The 18449-nt window shown below is 38.3% G+C and overlaps 1 protein-coding gene across 1 annotated transcript; it reads left to right on the plus strand.

Moving 5' to 3' along the window:
• The first annotated feature begins 8546 nt into the window (after positions 1–8546).
• LOC116249943 (MACPF domain-containing protein At4g24290-like) lies at positions 8547–17994 on the plus strand. The gene is made up of 8 exons (XM_031623264.2): positions 8547–8576; positions 8729–9361; positions 15005–15243; positions 15408–15609; positions 15689–15766; positions 16138–16318; positions 16658–16830; positions 16935–17994. The coding sequence occupies exons 1-8, from the start codon at positions 8547–8549 to the stop codon at positions 17631–17633; spliced, it is 2235 nt and encodes a 744-aa protein (XP_031479124.1). The 3' UTR covers positions 17634–17994.
• Positions 17995–18449: the final 455 nt, after the last annotated feature.

Raw genomic sequence — 18449 nt, forward strand, 5'->3', positions numbered from 1 at the left:
TAAATTTTCACAATTTACACGAATTACATGGGTTAACGCTTACACGACTTAATGTCAAATGACTTGACGTCTAAATGAGTTAAATGGGTTAAACGAGTCATGTTCGAGCTCGATTTTGTGTAGTAGAATCGAACTTGATCTTGCTATGAGGAGCTTGAATCAAGTTCGAGCCGAGTCGAGAGCTCGGACTGGCCAAGCTTGTCTCAACTCGGCTTGTGTGCAGACTTAACAAAAATGAGCAACTTGATGGTCTAGTGGGACCTATTAAGTGATATAAACCCGATCCATTAAGGGGGGCCCGGCTCAGGCTGCCTACCTGCCCCAGTCTTCTTCGATTCTTCTTCTCGTGTTGTTATCCAAAAGAAGAGATGGAAGGAAGAAACAGCCGTTTGTGGACAGACAATGGAAGACCCTTGAGTCGGACGTTCGGCATGGAATTTTATACAGACCTCTTGGATAAAAGGCAAAAACTAGGCCTTTAAAATTAAATATTGAAATAATTTCTTGCCTTAATAAAATTTAAGAATGACTTAACAAGAAACATGTATTAAATTATATATATATTTTTAATAATTGAAACATTTTTTATAATAAAAAAAACAAACCTTAAAAAAACAACTTAAACTAAAATATTATTCACACTTTTTAAAATATTTGCTTTTATAAATTTCAGATGTCTGTCACTTGTTGGCTCGCCTAGTTGCCCTGCCGTTGTTGACGAAACGCTCCAACTTTTTTGAAAAAGTAAAAAAATAAAAAAAGGTAAAAGAAAAAGAAAAGTCTTGTTTTTGTCGCTTTAAGGCTGTGTCCCTCGCCGACTAACCCTCGGCCAGCTACGAAAATGAAAGTCAAAGTCAAAGTCAAAGTCAAAGTCTGGTCGTCCTGCCTCTATCGGCTCATTCACCAGCGGCAGTGGTGCAGTCAAACCATACGGCATGGGCTGCGGGCTAATGTCATTTGACTTCTCTTCTTCTTCTTCAAAATTTGTGGCTTGTGAGCCCAAGAGTTTAGGCTTGCGGTTCTTGGGTGATTCTGTCCATTTCAAGGTTTTTATGAGGAAGGTCGAATTAAAGTGTTTAAATTTTGACTAAAGCCGAAATACCATTTTTCAAAATTTTTATATAAAACAAATAAAATTTTTAAAATTCACATGTAAATTTTAAAAAAATAATTGAGATGAGGTCAGTTATTCACTTCGATCACTCAAAGTACAGAAATGGCATCCTATTTTATGCTTTAACAATAGCAAGATTGTGCATATTTTCAAATTATTCACTTTTGCTTGTTTGAGTGAAGTGCAGAAATTGAAATTTATCTGAATGGTAGTTAGAATGAGTGGGAAGAGGCAGCTGATGTGAATTTTAATTTCAAACTCTTTAGGTCGCTTGGCAAATAAAATAGTTTGTGAGTGTTTCATGAATCTGTCCTAAAGATTGGGTAGATTCATAAACATCTAGTTCTAGTGCTTCATGAATTTGCTCCAATTTTTAAGGTAAATTTACGGGAAGCTAAAAAAAATATGTCTAACTAATCAACAATTGTTTATAGGTCCGCTTTATTGATGATAAGGTCATAGAAAAAATTAACAATCATGTGCTACACAGTATTGTTGTTTATTACATGTACACCAAATTCTGTTGCATTTTAATGCATAAGCATGAATAAGCTTTTGATATAAACCAGTCTCTGATCAATATTTTTCGAAACATGAAAATACTAGAGCATGTAAAGAACGAGAATCAAGACAAATTCGTATGTATAAAGTTAATGGAATAGAGCTTCCTACAGCATTTTATGTTCGTATTCATTATCATCTCAGCATTCAAGAAAGTGTTGGTATAACATAATGGACTGATAATATTAGTTACTTTTGCAAAGAACAACTATAAAATAAGTGAAGTTGCACTAAATAATGCACTGCTAGCTAGTTGAAGTTTCGTGATAAACAAATATTATCGCATTTACTTGATTTACAGATCGATTCTTATATTCTTTTGATCAATCTTATATTCTTCTGGTTATATATATATATATATATATATATATATATACTCTACGAATGACATGTATGAAATTTGTTAAATTCATGGATTCTTCTGTCCGACCCTTTTGTCGGTCAATGACTCAATACAACAAACTTCTAACGATTATAATCATCTGGTCATTATCACACGAAAAACAATATTTTTAAAAATGTGATTTGTAGTTCATATTTTATGTTTTGAAAATGCTTAATACACTCATCAGCCCAAGATCATGTCCATCAACTTCCATATGAATCTTGGCACATTTTGTATCACTTTTCTGTCCATCAACTGCTACACCTTTCACTGTTTTAGTGACTGCCAATATCCGAGCCATGCGACCGTTTGGCAATAGGAACAGTAACATATGATTCATGTGTCAGTCTTGAAAATTGAGGTAGATTCATATAGACTACACAGTGTTTTACGAATATATCTCAATCTTTAAAATAGAAAATCGTTAAGGTACTTTTAATGGGTATAGTGTAACTAATCGGGCTGTCATTCTCATAAGTCAATGGCGTCGAGCATGATGCCACTTCCCAATCGGCTTAGACCCTATTAAGAGAGGCTTAAGCTCTAGTTTGAGTCCCCATGAATCGACCTGGATGGGCTCATATAAAAATTTAAATTCTTATTTTTAACTTGTTTTTATATATTTTATAAATTTAATTTAAAAAACAAAATTTAAATATTTTTTTGAGTAACTCACAGCTCTTTCAATTGAATCAGTCGGCCTACCAACCCATTTGAAGGGGGGTTAAAATGAAAATATCGTTTTCACTCACTTCTACAACCATGAAAACTCATCTAATTGTAGCAATAAGACAATTTTGTTCATAAATTATTAGATAAAATACGTTAATGTAAATAAAATGCAAAAGCCATTGAGTCACCTCTTCAAAGCACCTAAAAATAAAATATTATATATTTTTTTAAAATACTCTAAGTAGCTATGATGATTTTGGGTTTAATGAGAGGCTTGCAGCTCACAGCCCATAAAGAAACAATGGCAGCAGCAGCAGCCCATTATTCAACTTGAATCGGCATGGGCATGTCCCCAACTCAAAAAAAAAAAAAAATTTAAAAAAAAATCACTTGTTTTATATAAAAATTTTAAAAAATAACATTTTGGACCTAACCAAAATTTAAAAACTTTAATTCAACTCATCTCACTAAAAATTTTAGGCTCCGCCCATGGGCGCTATCCCGCCACCAGAATCAAACTAAATGTGCACATTTTCATTGGGTACCTCTAACCCAACCAAATACGCTACGCCCTTTAAAAGACATTGCATCGATTCAATATACTTTAACTTGAACCGTGCCATGGTATTAAGCCGATACACTAAGTCCAACTCGGCCGCACAGTCAATCAAATTGGAGAACCCATTTTTGAAAAACTATTTGCCGAGTGATGAGGGGCGGAGCCAAAGGTAAGGACCCTGGCCCCACCTCAAAAAAATTTAAAATATTTTAAAGAAAAAAATCACTTGTCGTATATAAAATTTTTTAAAATGATATTTTGACCCATTTCAAAATTTAAAAACTTTAATTCGAGCCCCATCATAAAAAATTTCTGGCTCTACCAGTGATACATGAAAGTGAATATATGAGTTGGCGGGTCAACATCTCCAAAACCATTAAACAATGTGGACCTCCCGGGTTACCCATATATATGGATGTGTACATGTCAACCATTTACTCTAGTGACCTAAACATTAGGTATTTTATGCATCATAAATGCTCATTCCTTTGCCAGCTAGATGCATCACCATATGTTTATGTAAGTTGTTTTTTGATAGATGCAAAATATATGTGAAAATATCCAAAACAAATACCAGTCAGTCAGATCTAAAGATTGGACGGCTCAGATCTGTTTTCCGTTTTAGACAAAGAAATGCTGAGTCATGGTTCTCTCTCTCTCTCTCTCTCTCTCTCTCTCTCTATATATATATATATATATATATATATATATATATATATATATATATATATATATATATAGACTTGGTTACTTAGAGCCGGATGGGAATACATAACGGTTTTTTAAACTCAATATATATATATATATATATATATATATATATATATATATATATATATATATATATATATATATATATATATATATAGACTTGGTTACTTAGAGCTAGATGGGAATACATAACGGTTTTTTAAACTCAAAAGTCCATAGTCACAAATAATCTAGAAGTTTTAAACAGTGAAGTTTTTTAAGAGTAGAATACATAAACATAAAAAGATAACTAGCTTGCAAGAAATAAAAAATTAAAAATTAAAAAAGAAACTCTTTGGCATAAAAACAACTGAAAAAAATTTTAAAAAAAAAGTGAAAAAAACGTGTTAAAAACACTTTTTTCATTTTTAACTTTTTTTCAAGAAAAACGTGTTTTTTTTTTTTTTGCAAAAAAACGTGTTTTTTGTGACTATGTCAAAACCCATATGTATTCCAGTTTGACATTGAACTCAGCTTTAGTAACACGAGAACTGGATTTGATCCGTGTGACTTCTTGTCAGATTTTTTACCCAAACATCACTGGTCCAGGTACTCAAATTTGTTCTCAAATAAACTTATGTTTTTTTGAATATGTAAATGTGGGAATATAAGGTTGATTTGGTACCAAACATCCTTTGTTCACCAGAAATACTTAGATTCAATAGTATGGTACTTGATCCAAAGTAACAAAAAAAAAAAGCCTATCAAATTAACTGTTCATATCATATTTACATGTCCAAATCTGATCCGATGGATCATATTTGGGGACTGCTCATTTCTATAGTACCAAAGATATAGCTAGATCCAATGTAGTTGAGACAAATCTTTATCGGATTTGCGCTGGATCTTGAACTCGAAATCAGATTCAATTACCGAATTACCGGAAACCGCCTCCATGATCCAAAGTATGAGCAAAGTCCAGTCCTCACCAACCAGCGTTTGCTTGTGAATCAAGCTGAGCTGCAGGTTGGCCACATGTTGTCTGGATCTAATATAAAAATATAAACTTCAAATTGGATCTTATGTCGCAATTAGTCATGAAAACGAAGTTCAGGTGACAAGTCAGTATCCAGCAGGATGTTTGCGGAATTAGCAGTTAGTGAGACCAAAAAAAAATCGAGAAGTTTACAATTACTAAAATAAGAAATTATCAAGAAGTAATATTATTATTATATTTTTATGAGATATTACCATACTAAAAAATATGGAAAACCAAGACAAAAGGTCCACACAAACAATCATAAGTGATTTAATATTAATATATAAATTTATGATTAAAATTTGATGACTTTTCCAACAAGGTACTTTTAGAAAAGGTTATTTTTAAGAAAAACAGGTGCCAAGTCAAGCCATAACAAATTTAGAAAAGAGGAGAAGCAAATGGAAAGAAAGAAAAACAAGTGTGGATGGAAGGGGAGGGATTGCTGCGCTTTCATTTGGATCCTTTTCTTCTTAAGCAAGCTTCAGTTGCTTCATGTAGGGGTAACTAAGAAAAAGAGTTCCATGGGATTGAATTTCCAATTTAAGTAAGGAAAGCCAAGGTTTAATTTTCCTAGGAAAATGACATCATTTGTCAAATCGGCTCGCATTAATGCTGGCCCCATTTCGGGAGAGCAGTAAGTTATTCTACCACCCGAGTGAAGGCCGAAGGACTTCCCCCAACCTCTTCCTACCATGTTTAGCGCCACTTGTTTTTCAACACTTTGGTGTTTATTATGTCGATTCCATTTTGTGGCCAATTCATGATTGCCATGTGTCAAAAACTAATTTCCGTGATAATGTTTTGAACGTGCAAGTTGTCTTTGATGTCCGCAAAGAACTGGTGGCAATGTGACTCACATTTAAGGGATCTGAGGTTTCAATCTCGTTGTCACTATCATGTGTTACTCGCACACAGATTTAGATCCATGTCCAAGAACTAATTTATTTTCACAAACCCCAAACGATGTAATACAATAAATCTGGATTTACATTCAACCATAAAGCAAGCCCAAGAGCTGAGGTCGAGCTCAGGCAGCTCGACCCCCCTTACTCACTTAGATGTTGCTTGGCTTGAGCTCGAGTCAGAACTGGACAAGGTGAACTAGAGCTCAACCTCGGCTAGATAGTTAAGAACTTAAATGAGTTTGTCGAGCTTTAATCGAGTTGAGCTCAAGCTCAACATATAACGATAAATATCAATTTTATTCAAACGAGTTTGTCCAGCCTTAATCTAGTCGAACTCAGCACGTAATGACGAATATTAATTCTACTCAAATGAGTTTGTTGAGTCTTAATCAAGTCAAAATCAAACTTAACACGTAACTACCGAGTCGAGCTCGAGCTGCTTCCGTTGAGCTATTCTCGAGTTTGAAGTTTTATCAGTCTAGCCGAGCTTGAGCTCAGGCTGAACTCAACTCGTGTTCACCTCTCCTCTTGTGTCTCACACACCTCCAAACCTTAGTGTTTGCTGACCGAACCCGACGAGATTCAAGACACCGTGTGAAAGGGCTTTTATTCTCCCACGTGTTGCCCTTCTATTGGTAGCAAATCGCGGTAAAAAAATTTTAAAAAAAAAAGTGTACTCCAGTCTCCGGTCATTCCCCGCTTCCTGTTTTAGAAGATTTCACAATATGCGGGCCATGACATCAAGAAATTTCAGAAAGGTGATCAGATTTTTTATTATTATCAATGACGGCTTATTCTCACTCTTTTCGCGTTCATGGCCTTTTTTGGCGCTTGTGAGGTTTCACCTCTGCCTTTTGTCAAACCAGGAGCTCCTGCTTTTTCGTTTTTCAAAAAAAAAAACGGTCATTTTTAACTTTTTTCGTGAACAAAAGTCAAATATAACGTCATTTTCTCATCGAATATAACGTTTTTTTTTTATGGATAAGGGAGTCATCAATAGCTGGTCGGGTTCATAGTATCTTCCCCCACGATAATGCCAGTTCATAATAAATTGAAACGCAAGAAAAACCTTTTTATGATTAATATAAATTTAATAACTTTTATTTGACATTGCTTTTTTCACCCATTCTTTTACTGCCTCACTTATTTTTACTTTTTGTATATTATTTTTTCTACCCACTCCAAGAAATAGTACATTTTTTTATTTTTATTTAGGAAAAATTAATATCCTTACTTCAAAATATGGATGAACTTATAATACATTAATTCAAAGAAGTAACACACAAACGTTTTGACCACAGGATTCGAACTTTGAACCCTTATATCAGGCACCTTACCACTCATTTACGATACATTAATTATGAAAAAAATAAAATATATATATATTAAAACTGAGAAAAGACCTGAAAAGCGTTTAGTTCACTTTCTTATATGTGTAACTATATTGTAAATGCAAAACTTTGTAAGACGGTTCATGAGTTGTGCGATGATGGTTTAGAAGGTATTTTATGTGAAGTTGTTTTTGTTAATATAATATTTCAGTCACCTTTATAAGAAAATAGTTTTACTTGTAGTATTTTGTGATTTATTAATCAATTTATACTTCACCCAAAAATGTGGATTGAATAATCTAAAGGCTGCGTTAATTTACGAACTGCCTAAGAAACTTATGAAAGCTCATAGTAAAAGTATTTTTAACTCATTTAATTTGATTTAAATTTTCATGTAAAATTACATGGTATGGTGTCTAGCAAAAATGAAAATGGTTTTATTAGAACTTTTTTTTTTTTTTTGAAAAGTTGTTTTTTTAATCGGTTTTGAGCAAACTGCTTATATGTTTAGATAATAAAACCAAAACACGTTTTTTTACGAACCCTTCTTAAAAATAGATTTTGACAGAAGCGACCGTTGCAAAAATTATTCTTTGTATCGTCCCAACGTTCATGAAACGGTGGTTTTGAAAGCAAAGAATCATTTTTTTTTTTCCAAAGGCCACCTTCATTTTTTTCGGCACATATATATAGGACTTTTTATGAGAAACTTAAAATTAAAATCGAACTTGGAAAAGTAAGATGGTTTGATATTTTTTACATTTTTGGCTAATGGAAATCACGAATATGTCGTTATTTTCTTTTTTAAATAAAAATGCGGTCAACATGAGCTGATTTAAGCCTGAGTTCGGTCAGTTTGAGCTTGGTTTGACTAATGAAACCTTGAGCTCGACTCGGCTTGAGCTCAAGAACAGGTCGATAGAAGCAGTTCGAGCTCGACTCAGCAGTTATGGGTTGAGCTCGGGTTTGACTAGATTAATTTGAATAGAATTGATATTCATCATTACGTGTTGAGTTTGAGTTCGACTCGACAAATTCGTTTAAATAAAATTGATATTTGTCGTTATGTGTTGAGCTCGAGCTCGACAAATTCTTAAACTCGTTTGAATATATCGGCTTGATTAAGACTCGACAAACTCGATTAAGATTTGAGCTCAACTCAATAATTACGTGTTGAGCTCGAACTTAACTCTATTAATTGAATCAATCAACTCTGCGAAGCGTTGTTCACCCCCAATCCCCAATTACTTATCATTTTTATGTGTGGGAAGAAGGGGTTGCATTGGGATGCAAGCTGCTTCCTATGATATGAAGTCGGTATTTTGGGAAGATATTTTATTGGACGGCTATCAAGGGGAGCGTTAGAATGTAATAATGGAAATCTTGGGGGAATTTTCGCTTAATTAGGAGGAGGAGACTGACTTCATGGAAGCTTCCCGTCCCTCTCCCCTCACCTGCCGCTGTGAGAGAGGGCAGTCAAGTGCTCTGCTTTTGAACCTCTGACCAGAGGAGAGGAGAGAAGGAATGGAGGAGGAAGAGAGGGCCACCATGACCCATCACCCTTTCCTAACTCTCTCTCAATAGCAAATGCTTCTACGTCTCTGTTTCTCTCTCAACCTCCCCGTTTCCAGCAGCCCCCAAGCATTCTCTCTCTCTCTCTAGAAAATTTACTCTTCCCAGAAGAAGCCAAACTCACCCAGCAGTCCCTGCAACGACGCGTCCATATCACCTTATATAATAGCCCTCTCCCCCTCTCTCTCCCTTTGCTACCCCTCTGCTTCTCCTCTCTCCCTCTCCCTCTTTCTCTCTTTCTCTATCTTTTGAGCCTCTCTGGGCTGGACGGAATGGGTTCGGTCGGCGAGGGGGTCGCCGTCCGGGCGGTGAAGACGCTGGGGCGGGGATTCGACCTGACGTGCGATTTCCGGCTGAATTTCTGCAAGGGAACCGGATCCAGCGGCGGCAGGCTCGTGGAGTTGGACGAGAGCAACGTGCGCGACGTCCACATCGCCGGGGTCGGAAGCATCCCGGCCGTTCCCAGGGACATCGGCTGCGACAAGGGCGACCGGCTACGGTTCAGGTCGGACGTCCTGGAGTTCAATCAGGTGAGTGAATGAATTCCTCGATTTCTTTCCCCCTTCTCGGGCTTCTCATTTTCTCCGTGCTCTGAACAACTTCACCGGATCGGACGGAAGAAGATTCCGGTTTCGACAATCAGAACGCGCGTGCTACGGGCTCGCATTCGGATTCCTTCCTCTTCTTCAACGACGATCGGATCAAACTAACTCTGCGATTCGGTTTTGGGGCGGTCGGCATCATCACTCCGGCGGATTGATCCCTTCCCGGCGGCTGGGCTCCTTGCCGCCCAGGGAAACGCGTAGTATAAGGGTAGTTTCGTAAATAGGATTACAAAACGACCCAAAACTTTCCACCATTTTGACAAAATCGACGGCGAGGGTCTCACAGATTTTTTAGTCCACGTGAAATTGACTAAAATGGTCCCCCTTTTTAAGGCGGGATCGTTGACTGCGCAGGTGCAATTTCGTCATTTACTCTCCACGGCGGTTACGAGGTCAATTTCGGATATGCTCATTTCCCCTCTTTAATGAGTTATGACGGAATCAGGCCCGTCGTACTCCGTAATTGACGCATATATCCCTTCGCCCTTGGAGAAATGCAGCGGCCGGTTCCTCCCTTGGCGAAATTAACCTTTGAGAACGTGAGATTGACAAAAAAGGATCTTCTCCCATTGTTTGGCTACGAATATGACGAAAGCATATTCCCGATTGACGAAAACTGACCCCTATTGATTGCCTTCAAAATCTTTCTATTCTGAGTCTTCGAAGCGAGTTCCCTAGTCCAAGTGAACATTAAGAACAGTCACCATAGCAAGTTAAGCCTACCTCTCGACTGAGAGCATTGACACCAGCGGGTGGAATGGAACCACAAATTTGTGGTTCAAAATCAACAGTTGCAGAGCCATTATATAAATAAATAAATTGCTACCAGTGATACATAAAAGTGCTTTGTTTGGTTTTGTGTGGGCAATTGCCTACACAAACTGACATGTGTATTTGTCATTGACATGCATTTTAGGTGTTAGACTCATGCATGGAGCTCCCCTTCTCTTTTAGCAGAAGTTGGATTCATTGGCAGTTGCTTAGAATCGAATTCCATTTCACGATAGGTCTTGAGCAATACTCATTAAACCAGAAGTGCCCAATTATACTCTAAAAATTTAGTTTGTTTTTATTTTTTGAATTTTTTGTGCTTCCACTGAACGGGAAAAAGGAACCAGCGTTCGAATGAAAGCCAAATTTTGCACTTAGTGTCTGTCTCACAGACGTAGGCCTCATTTGGATCAAACTGATGACTAGGTGCAAACTTGCTCAACCTTTTGGGCAGTTTGAACTTTGAACCATTTACTTGATATTTGAAATTTCTGACAACTGTGGGTTTATGAGTTCTGACCCATGGAGATCACATTTTTCTTGGTTAAAATTTTGAATTGGGGACGAGAATTAGTGGCTTTAAAATATAAGTGCATCGGATTCCTGCTTCATGTTTTATGTAGCTATAAAATGATAAAGCTGTCATGCCAGATTCGAACGACGGCTTCTGGTGCACACGGTCTTATTGGAAGCAAACAATAGAAATCCGACGCAACTTTTGCACATAGAAAGTCAGATCCAGAGCCAAATCGTCAACTAAGAAAGCGGCGACAACTCCAGAGTCCAATCTCTCGGTTTTGCTTTTGGTCATGGGTGGGCTCAACCAAAAGAAGAAATTTGGGATTGGTTTTGGTTGCATTAGTTTTGTACTTTCCCTGCAATTCCTCTTGGTAGGTTAAGTTAGTGGCTTCTAGTTGCGTACACGTTGTCCTACCAACTAACTCTATTATTACCGTATAATAATGGCATTGATTCTATGCCAATTCGGTCAATTTTGGTTTCATTCAATTAGAAACTTATTGGAGACAGGCAGCGGTTAGTCAGCACAGCAGAAATCCCTCTCCTTTCAACCTGTCCTTTTCACAGAAAAATTTCAATACTGAAACATTATGATAACACTTATTATTTCATCTTTTTCAAAGTTATTGGCCCCATATATATTATTATTTCTTCTTTGTCTATATATATATATATATATATATATATATCACTTGTTCCAGCATTTAAAACAATAGAAATTATTTTTCAACAAAAGGTACTTTTCCCTCGCGCTATAACATCGATTAAAGATTATCAGAAATTTAGTTCTGGATCTCACCGTTGTTAGACTTTGACTTGGTTTTCAAAGGGGAACTGGAAAATACATGGGGAGCCAATTTTGCTTGCGTTGGAACCTTGCGGAAGGGGCAAGTATTTTTCACAAGTTCTTGCATGTTAAGCCTTTTCTAAATCCAGTTTCAACTATGTCATTTGGTTGATTAAACTTTTTTTGGTATTATCAGCCTGAAGATTAGTGATAAGAGCTATCCTTAGGAGCTCTTTAAAGGGAAAAGCGCAAATAATTTGTGTACCCTTATAAATTCTTTCCTGCGTCAATCTTTAGTATTTGGGATCCAGCCATTAGTCAACTGTACAAAAAGAAATCACTCACAGCCTTGTTCCAAATAAGTGGTTCCAAATTTGTTCCCGTTTTTATAAAAAAAATAAAAAAAACCTCAAAAATGGATCACACAAATAGGTACATTCGCTATTCTTTGACGTCCACCTCTTTGTTGTTATATTGGCCAATGAGAATGTAGTCGAGCATTATTTCTTTTAGATACTTCCAAGTACCAATAAAAGATTAACTTGAAGACGAAACACAAGGCCGACCATCTCTTCTCGCCACCAACTTGTAGCCAAGGTTCGACAAATGACCCAACTGCCCTTAATCTGCTTTTGATATTGAACCGCTACCTTCTCAATCATCTATTTATTCTCGTGGGAGTTGAAGATTCCAAAGAAACGGATCCATCCATATGAGAACTTTGTAGTTTTGAAAAATGAGGCAGTTTTCAAGTTACATGAAATTATTTAAGAGTAAGTAATTAGCTAATATGGGTGGACGTCCCGATGATGGCCGAGGAGCAAATTTGAAGGGTGCCAAGTTGAATACCAGAAATCAGGCTTTATCTCGGCTTGACTTTGCTTTTTCTTTTGATGCTGCTGTCCTCTTAAGAGTTGGTAGCCCGTGGCTGCCCACAAGTCAACAAAAAGTGAAGACTTGTAGTGAATTCCTAGTCTCCGTGGAAATGATCCCTGTTTTTGAACACCCAACTGGTTGACACAAACATGCGATTGCAGAAAGCTAGAGAATTCTACGCAGTTGCTGAATGTTGCTGATGAATAAAAATTAAAAATTGACCACCGCAAGTACAATGAGTCATTGCTTGGAACATCTTTATGCACCATATACTGTGGTTAATACTAACGTGACAGCTATTTTTTAATGATAAGTTTTTTAATTTTTGCCTATCCAGCAGTATCTGCGAAACGCTTTTTGATATTGTTGGTCATTTGATAGCAATTATTTTCCAGAACCTTTCTAAGAGTCATTGGCATATTTCCTGAGTCATGCTTTTTTTTTTTTAACCATTTTCAAGATCCGCCTTGTTTTTGAATAATAGAACATATCCTTCGTTCTATCTATCTGACGCCACTCAGATCTCTCTCTCACACACACCAGCCGGCAATCTAGGGTTTTACCTCAACTAGTACGCATCATTTGCATACACGTAAAATCTAAAACTCATTGCTGCAGTATAGCACAAAGTTTTTTCCTTTCCTTTTCATGGTCATGTCTGCCTTTTCCCTTTTGTCCAGAATTATGTTTGAAGAAAAGACTAGCCATCTTTGACCTTTTAATGTGGACGTAGCAATTTCTAGTATCTTTTCCATTGTTGAATATCGAGGGCAACAGCGGAGTCTTTTTCTATTTCTTTTTCTTTTTCCTTTTTTTTCTTTTGTTTGTTGTAGGGGAACGAGGGGAAGGGCTATGTTTTTTCAAAAAAAAATTATTTTTCAAAAATCTTTGGGAGGCCATGACCCCGGCTGCCTGAACTTGGGGGACATAGAGAGACCAACTCGTGTGCCTGCGTCACGTGCATCTGATGCTCATGCCCCCCGTCTTGTGCCATGCCTCGCCCAGTGAGGGCACGTGACAGGCCTTCCCATGTAAGGGAGGCACACATAAGCTGCTCTTGGAGACCTGGGGCGGTTTTGGAAAACAGTAAAAATGAAACCCTATTTGATAATGTGCTAACAATGATAGAACTATAGCGAAAAAGTTGGTTTTCTTTCTAAAAGCAGTCAGTCAACCGCCATAGCTGGTGATCAGAGGCATTTAAGGCGAATGGTGCACCATTTGGTTGTCTGCGCTTTCCTAGGGCTTAACAGGGTACGTTATTGATGACTACAACAATGACCCTTTAATATAAAATATCAATGGTGGAGCACTGGAGCCATGAATCTGCTATAGTTGGCAGATGAGATGACCCATTCACTGATAGCCTTAAATGGGTTCCTTTGATATTGTGCGGACTTCTCTCTGGAATGGAAGTCTGTCAATGTCAAGTTGTTCCTACATACAGTGCTTCACCCTATCCGGCGGTCTTCTCTTCTACTTGACCATCGTTTTGATCACGCTCCCCTGACTTGGTGAATAAGAGCTTCGTCCTCACCTGACTAGTGTTGTTGGACTTCAGCAACTTCAAGTTGGAGAATGTCATTTATTCTAAGGGATGTAGAATTTTTGCCTTGTCTTAGGGTAGGAAGAAGACTTGCTAATGGCAAGGGGTGAAGGGGTGAAGGCAGGGGGCCGCCTAGGCCATGGCCCCACCCAACTAATTGAAAAAAAAAATTACATTTAAAAAAATAAAAATTTTTAGTTGCGTTGGATTCGGGTTTAGTTTGGCCCTACTCGGATAATTTGTTGGATCGTTTGGCCCGCTCCTAAAAAAAAATCTCCAACTAATAACTGGTTGACCACCACTATAGTGATTTTAAATTTGACTACCCTACAACAACTTGTCCGATTGATTAGAAAAGGGCGAATTCGGTGGGTCCAGTTGCAGACAAGTTGTGATTAAGTAATGGCCCTTCGGTGGTTGATCAGCTAAATCATGAGGGAAACCTGCTTCATGTAAAAATTTTAAATTTTTCTTCTTTGTTGTTTCTGTGTATGATAGAACTTAGAACTTGTTTCTTTTGTAGCTTGATAGTGCTCCCTTACTTTCTTTGTCTGGGTTCTTGCGTCCGATTTTTTAAGGTTCTTCTAAAATATTCGTGATCCTTGTCATGTGTTTGCATTGGGCACGATAAGTTTTTGGATCCTGTGCATATGCTGCATCGTGTTTCTTAAACTAGTATTCATTTAAGCCCTCTATGAATCTAGCTTATTTCTTTATAAGTATCTCTCAATTCGCCTGTCAAGTGTTATGTGATGGTTAGATCCTTGGAGATAATTATTATTGTTTCACCTTAGGGGAATTGTGGCTTGACCTTTTTTACCACAGCTGCATTTGCCTTCTTTAAACATTCAATGCAATGGCCATCAATAAAACGGCAATATAATGAAAATCGACGGATCAAAATCTTCCAGTACCAAAAAACTGTCTGGCTAATTTTCAATTTCATGCTAATTATCAGATTCGCGTGGAAAAAATACATTCTCAAATCAATGCCTATATATGCTGACAGCTTTGCCCTGCTATCTGGAATGTAGTTCAATAAGAAACTCGTTCGCTTGTTGACCTGCAGATGTCGGAGTTGCTCAATCAGAAGTCGTCCATACAAGGGAAGATCCCGTCTGGATATTTCAACGCAATTTTTGACCTCAGTGGAGCTTGGTTGGATGATGCTACAGAAACTAAACATCTCGCATTTGATGGTTACTTCATCTCTCTCTACAATCTACATCTAACCGGCTCTCCTCTGGTTCTTCGAGAAGAGATCAAAAAGGCTGTTCCATCAACTTGGGACCCTGCTGCGCTTTCTAGGTCCAAGCTGCTCTTCATCTTATTCATTTAGGAAATTGCAATAAACACTGTGAGTCTGTGACTCGATCAGTCCTGCTAGAAGAAGATGGCCTTGTACACTTGCATGAAAGTAGATAGGTTTTGTAGAGGATGAGGTTATTGACCTTCTTTTGGTATCTTTTCAGGTTTATTCGTTCATATGGTACGCACATAATTGTTGGTTTGTCTGTGGGAGGCCAAGATTTGATCTGTGTGAGACAGAGTCCTTCCTCACCCATTCCGCCTTCTGAACTCAAGACACATTTAGAAAATTTAGGCGATTTTTACTTCTCAGATGGAAGGAACCTCTCTCCTCTGCACCATAAAACGAGAGAAAGCACTCACAAAGTATTTCACGCCCGTCTTCTTTGTCATAAAACCATTCTGATTATTGGATGAGTTGTCTGATCCTCCTAATTGTTTCCAGGTTCCTGAAGTGTTTAGCAACATCCTGCGTTCAAACAACATGCAGCTTGCCAGCTTTTCAGAATCTTCAAGCAAGGACGTAAGCTCTTATTCTGTGGACCAAACCTTTGAAATTGCTAATGACATCGTTGGTGGTTATTCTCAGTTATATCACAAATCATATCGTGTTCTTGGTGGGCTTTTTAGGGGTGATTTGGTAACAGTAACAGGGTGTCACTATCCCATGTACTGCCAAAATTTGGGCTAGTTGTTCCATGAATAATCTGCCTAAATGTTTGAGGCAGATAAATGAAACAGTGACACTGATGCCAAACAACCCAATGTAGCAGTTGATATAGTATTGAGTTCCACAAAGTTTTTCGAAATTGTGTTGTACAACATATTTAACTAGTCCTAGTGATGTGTGCCGTGATTTGTTGAAGTAGTTGATGACCATCTATTCTTGAACAGGGTGTTACCATCATCTGCTCAAAGAGAGGAGGATGTTTCTCAAATGGTCATTATACATGGCTACACTCGGTATCAAGTAACCCAGACGCGATCCTCTTCAAGTTTGTCCCAATTACATCTCTTCTGAGCGGAATACCAGGAAGTGGATATCTAAGCCACGCAATCAACCTATATCTACGATGTATGTCTCAAACCTTCCAGAAGATCACATATGCTTACCAATGGTCTTGTTTTTGTTTCTTATTCAATTCAGATCGGTTGCCTTTATGTAAAATTATGTCCATTCCAAAAATAAGCTTGTACACGGGATGCAACGATGACAAAAAACTGCATACCTTTCTGCCTCGGCAAATTCTGATTCAAACATCTCTCATTTCTCTCCTTTACTTGAGTTTGGATAGCGTCCTTCATGGCTTTGACGAACTAAATTTCTTGTTTCCATGGTTTACTGCTTCAATTTCATAAGAGATTTTTTCTATTGATGCTGCATGTTGATGAACCCAAGTTATTTGACAAACAGATAAACCACCTCCCGAGGAGCTGCGGTATTTCTTAGAGTTTCAAGTTCCCCTGCAATGGGCCCCTGCATACAATGAGCTACCTCTTGGTCTCACGCCTCAATTTAGGAAGGCTTCTACTCCATTCGTGCGGTTCAGCTTCATGGGTCCAAAGCTTCATATTAACACTACTGAGGTAATCACCTTGAGACTCCTTTCTCTGAACCACATTTTGGCTCTTTCTCATGTGAATCCATGGTTCATGTACAGTTAGTCTAACTTTCATGCTTTATAAACAAGGTCGTTAGTGGCGGAAAGCCCGTGGTCGGCCTCCGGCTGTATCTTGAAGGCAAGAATTGCAACAGGCTAGCGATCCATGTGCAGCACCTTTCCAGCCTACCTAACATTTTCAGTGCCACCACGTCCGAGACATCGCGGTGGCAAGGCTCAGAGGACGTAGATAGCCAGTATTTTGAGCCAGTTAAGTGGAAGCACTACGGCCATGTCTGTACTGCACCGATCAAGCATGATTCTCAGTGGCTTCATGGCACCTCTAGAACTAGACAAGGGGTGTACATAGTCACAGGAGCCCAGCTCCAAACGCGGAGTAAGCGATCGAAGAAGGTGATCCATCTGAGACTCCTTTTCACATGGCTGCCCAACTGCACCATCCAGAAGACGATGTGGTGCCAGGCACCTGCAACACTCCGCAAGTCAAGTTTCCTGTCAACACTGAGCACCACTTTCACTGCTAGTGCAGCAAAGGAGCAACTACCTAAACCGCTGCCTAACGTGCTCAACTCCGGCGTCTATGCCGACGGACCACCGGTGCCGGTTCAGTCCCGGAAACTGCTGAAGTTCGTAGACATGGCAGAGGTGGTGAGAGGACCTCATGACCCACCTGGACATTGGCTTGTCACTGGCGCCAAGCTAGTTTTGAACGATCTCGGCAAGATCTCTTTGCACGTGAAGTTTGCGCTGCTTAATTATGCAAGTTGAGTTGATGACTTGATGTTCACAATTTGGTTTTGTCCATTAAAGGCCGGGTGGTGCGTTTGTGTATCACGTAAAGTCCTGTGACCAGGATCGTGATCCCCATGCTCCGCATTGGATGGAGATCACGAAGTTGGTCGCGTTTTCACGTGACGCCCTAACCTGCCTGAACTGATCAGGATATGTGTTGGGGAAATTCGTGTCTATAATGTCCATTAAATTTGTACATGGTTTCGTTTGAAATTTTTTTCCTCATCAATGACAGGGAACCGTGCCGGCTCACTGTTACTGTTGGTTAACTTCTTGTAGTGATTGAACATGAAAACCCAAACTTGTCAACAGGAATGGAAAAAATATTATTTATTTATTTTTCATAGTGCAACCTCTTTTGGATTAGCAACTTTCGTTTATCGTTCTTTGGTATTTTTTGTCTTTTCCTTTTTTTTTCTTTTTTTTTCTCTCTCTCTCTCTCAATCCCCCTCCCCCAACCCGCCATCTTATTCTTTTTTATTGTGTTGTTATCTTGTATATTTAATTCTTATACTTTATTTTTTGTAGCTTGTTTTTGTATCGAAACTTTTTGTTTCTAAATTTTGTTATGCATTTTCATTTTATCGACTATTTCTCTCTCTCCTCTTTCTTTTCACGGATGTATTGGGCCCCATGTTTTGGCAGTGGTTGGGCGGCAGTGTTAAGCTTGTGCAGATACTGCTACATACATCGGCTTGATGGTTTCTAACTACTTGGCCGATGCTCTTTTCCGTAACCGGAAATGTGAGCAACCTTATGTATATTTAACATCTCAGCCACCGAACTGAAACC

The sequence above is a fragment of the Nymphaea colorata genome, chromosome 3 (genome assembly GCF_008831285.2).
Source record: "Nymphaea colorata isolate Beijing-Zhang1983 chromosome 3, ASM883128v2, whole genome shotgun sequence".
In the NCBI taxonomy this organism is placed as follows: Eukaryota; Viridiplantae; Streptophyta; class Magnoliopsida; order Nymphaeales; family Nymphaeaceae; genus Nymphaea; species Nymphaea colorata.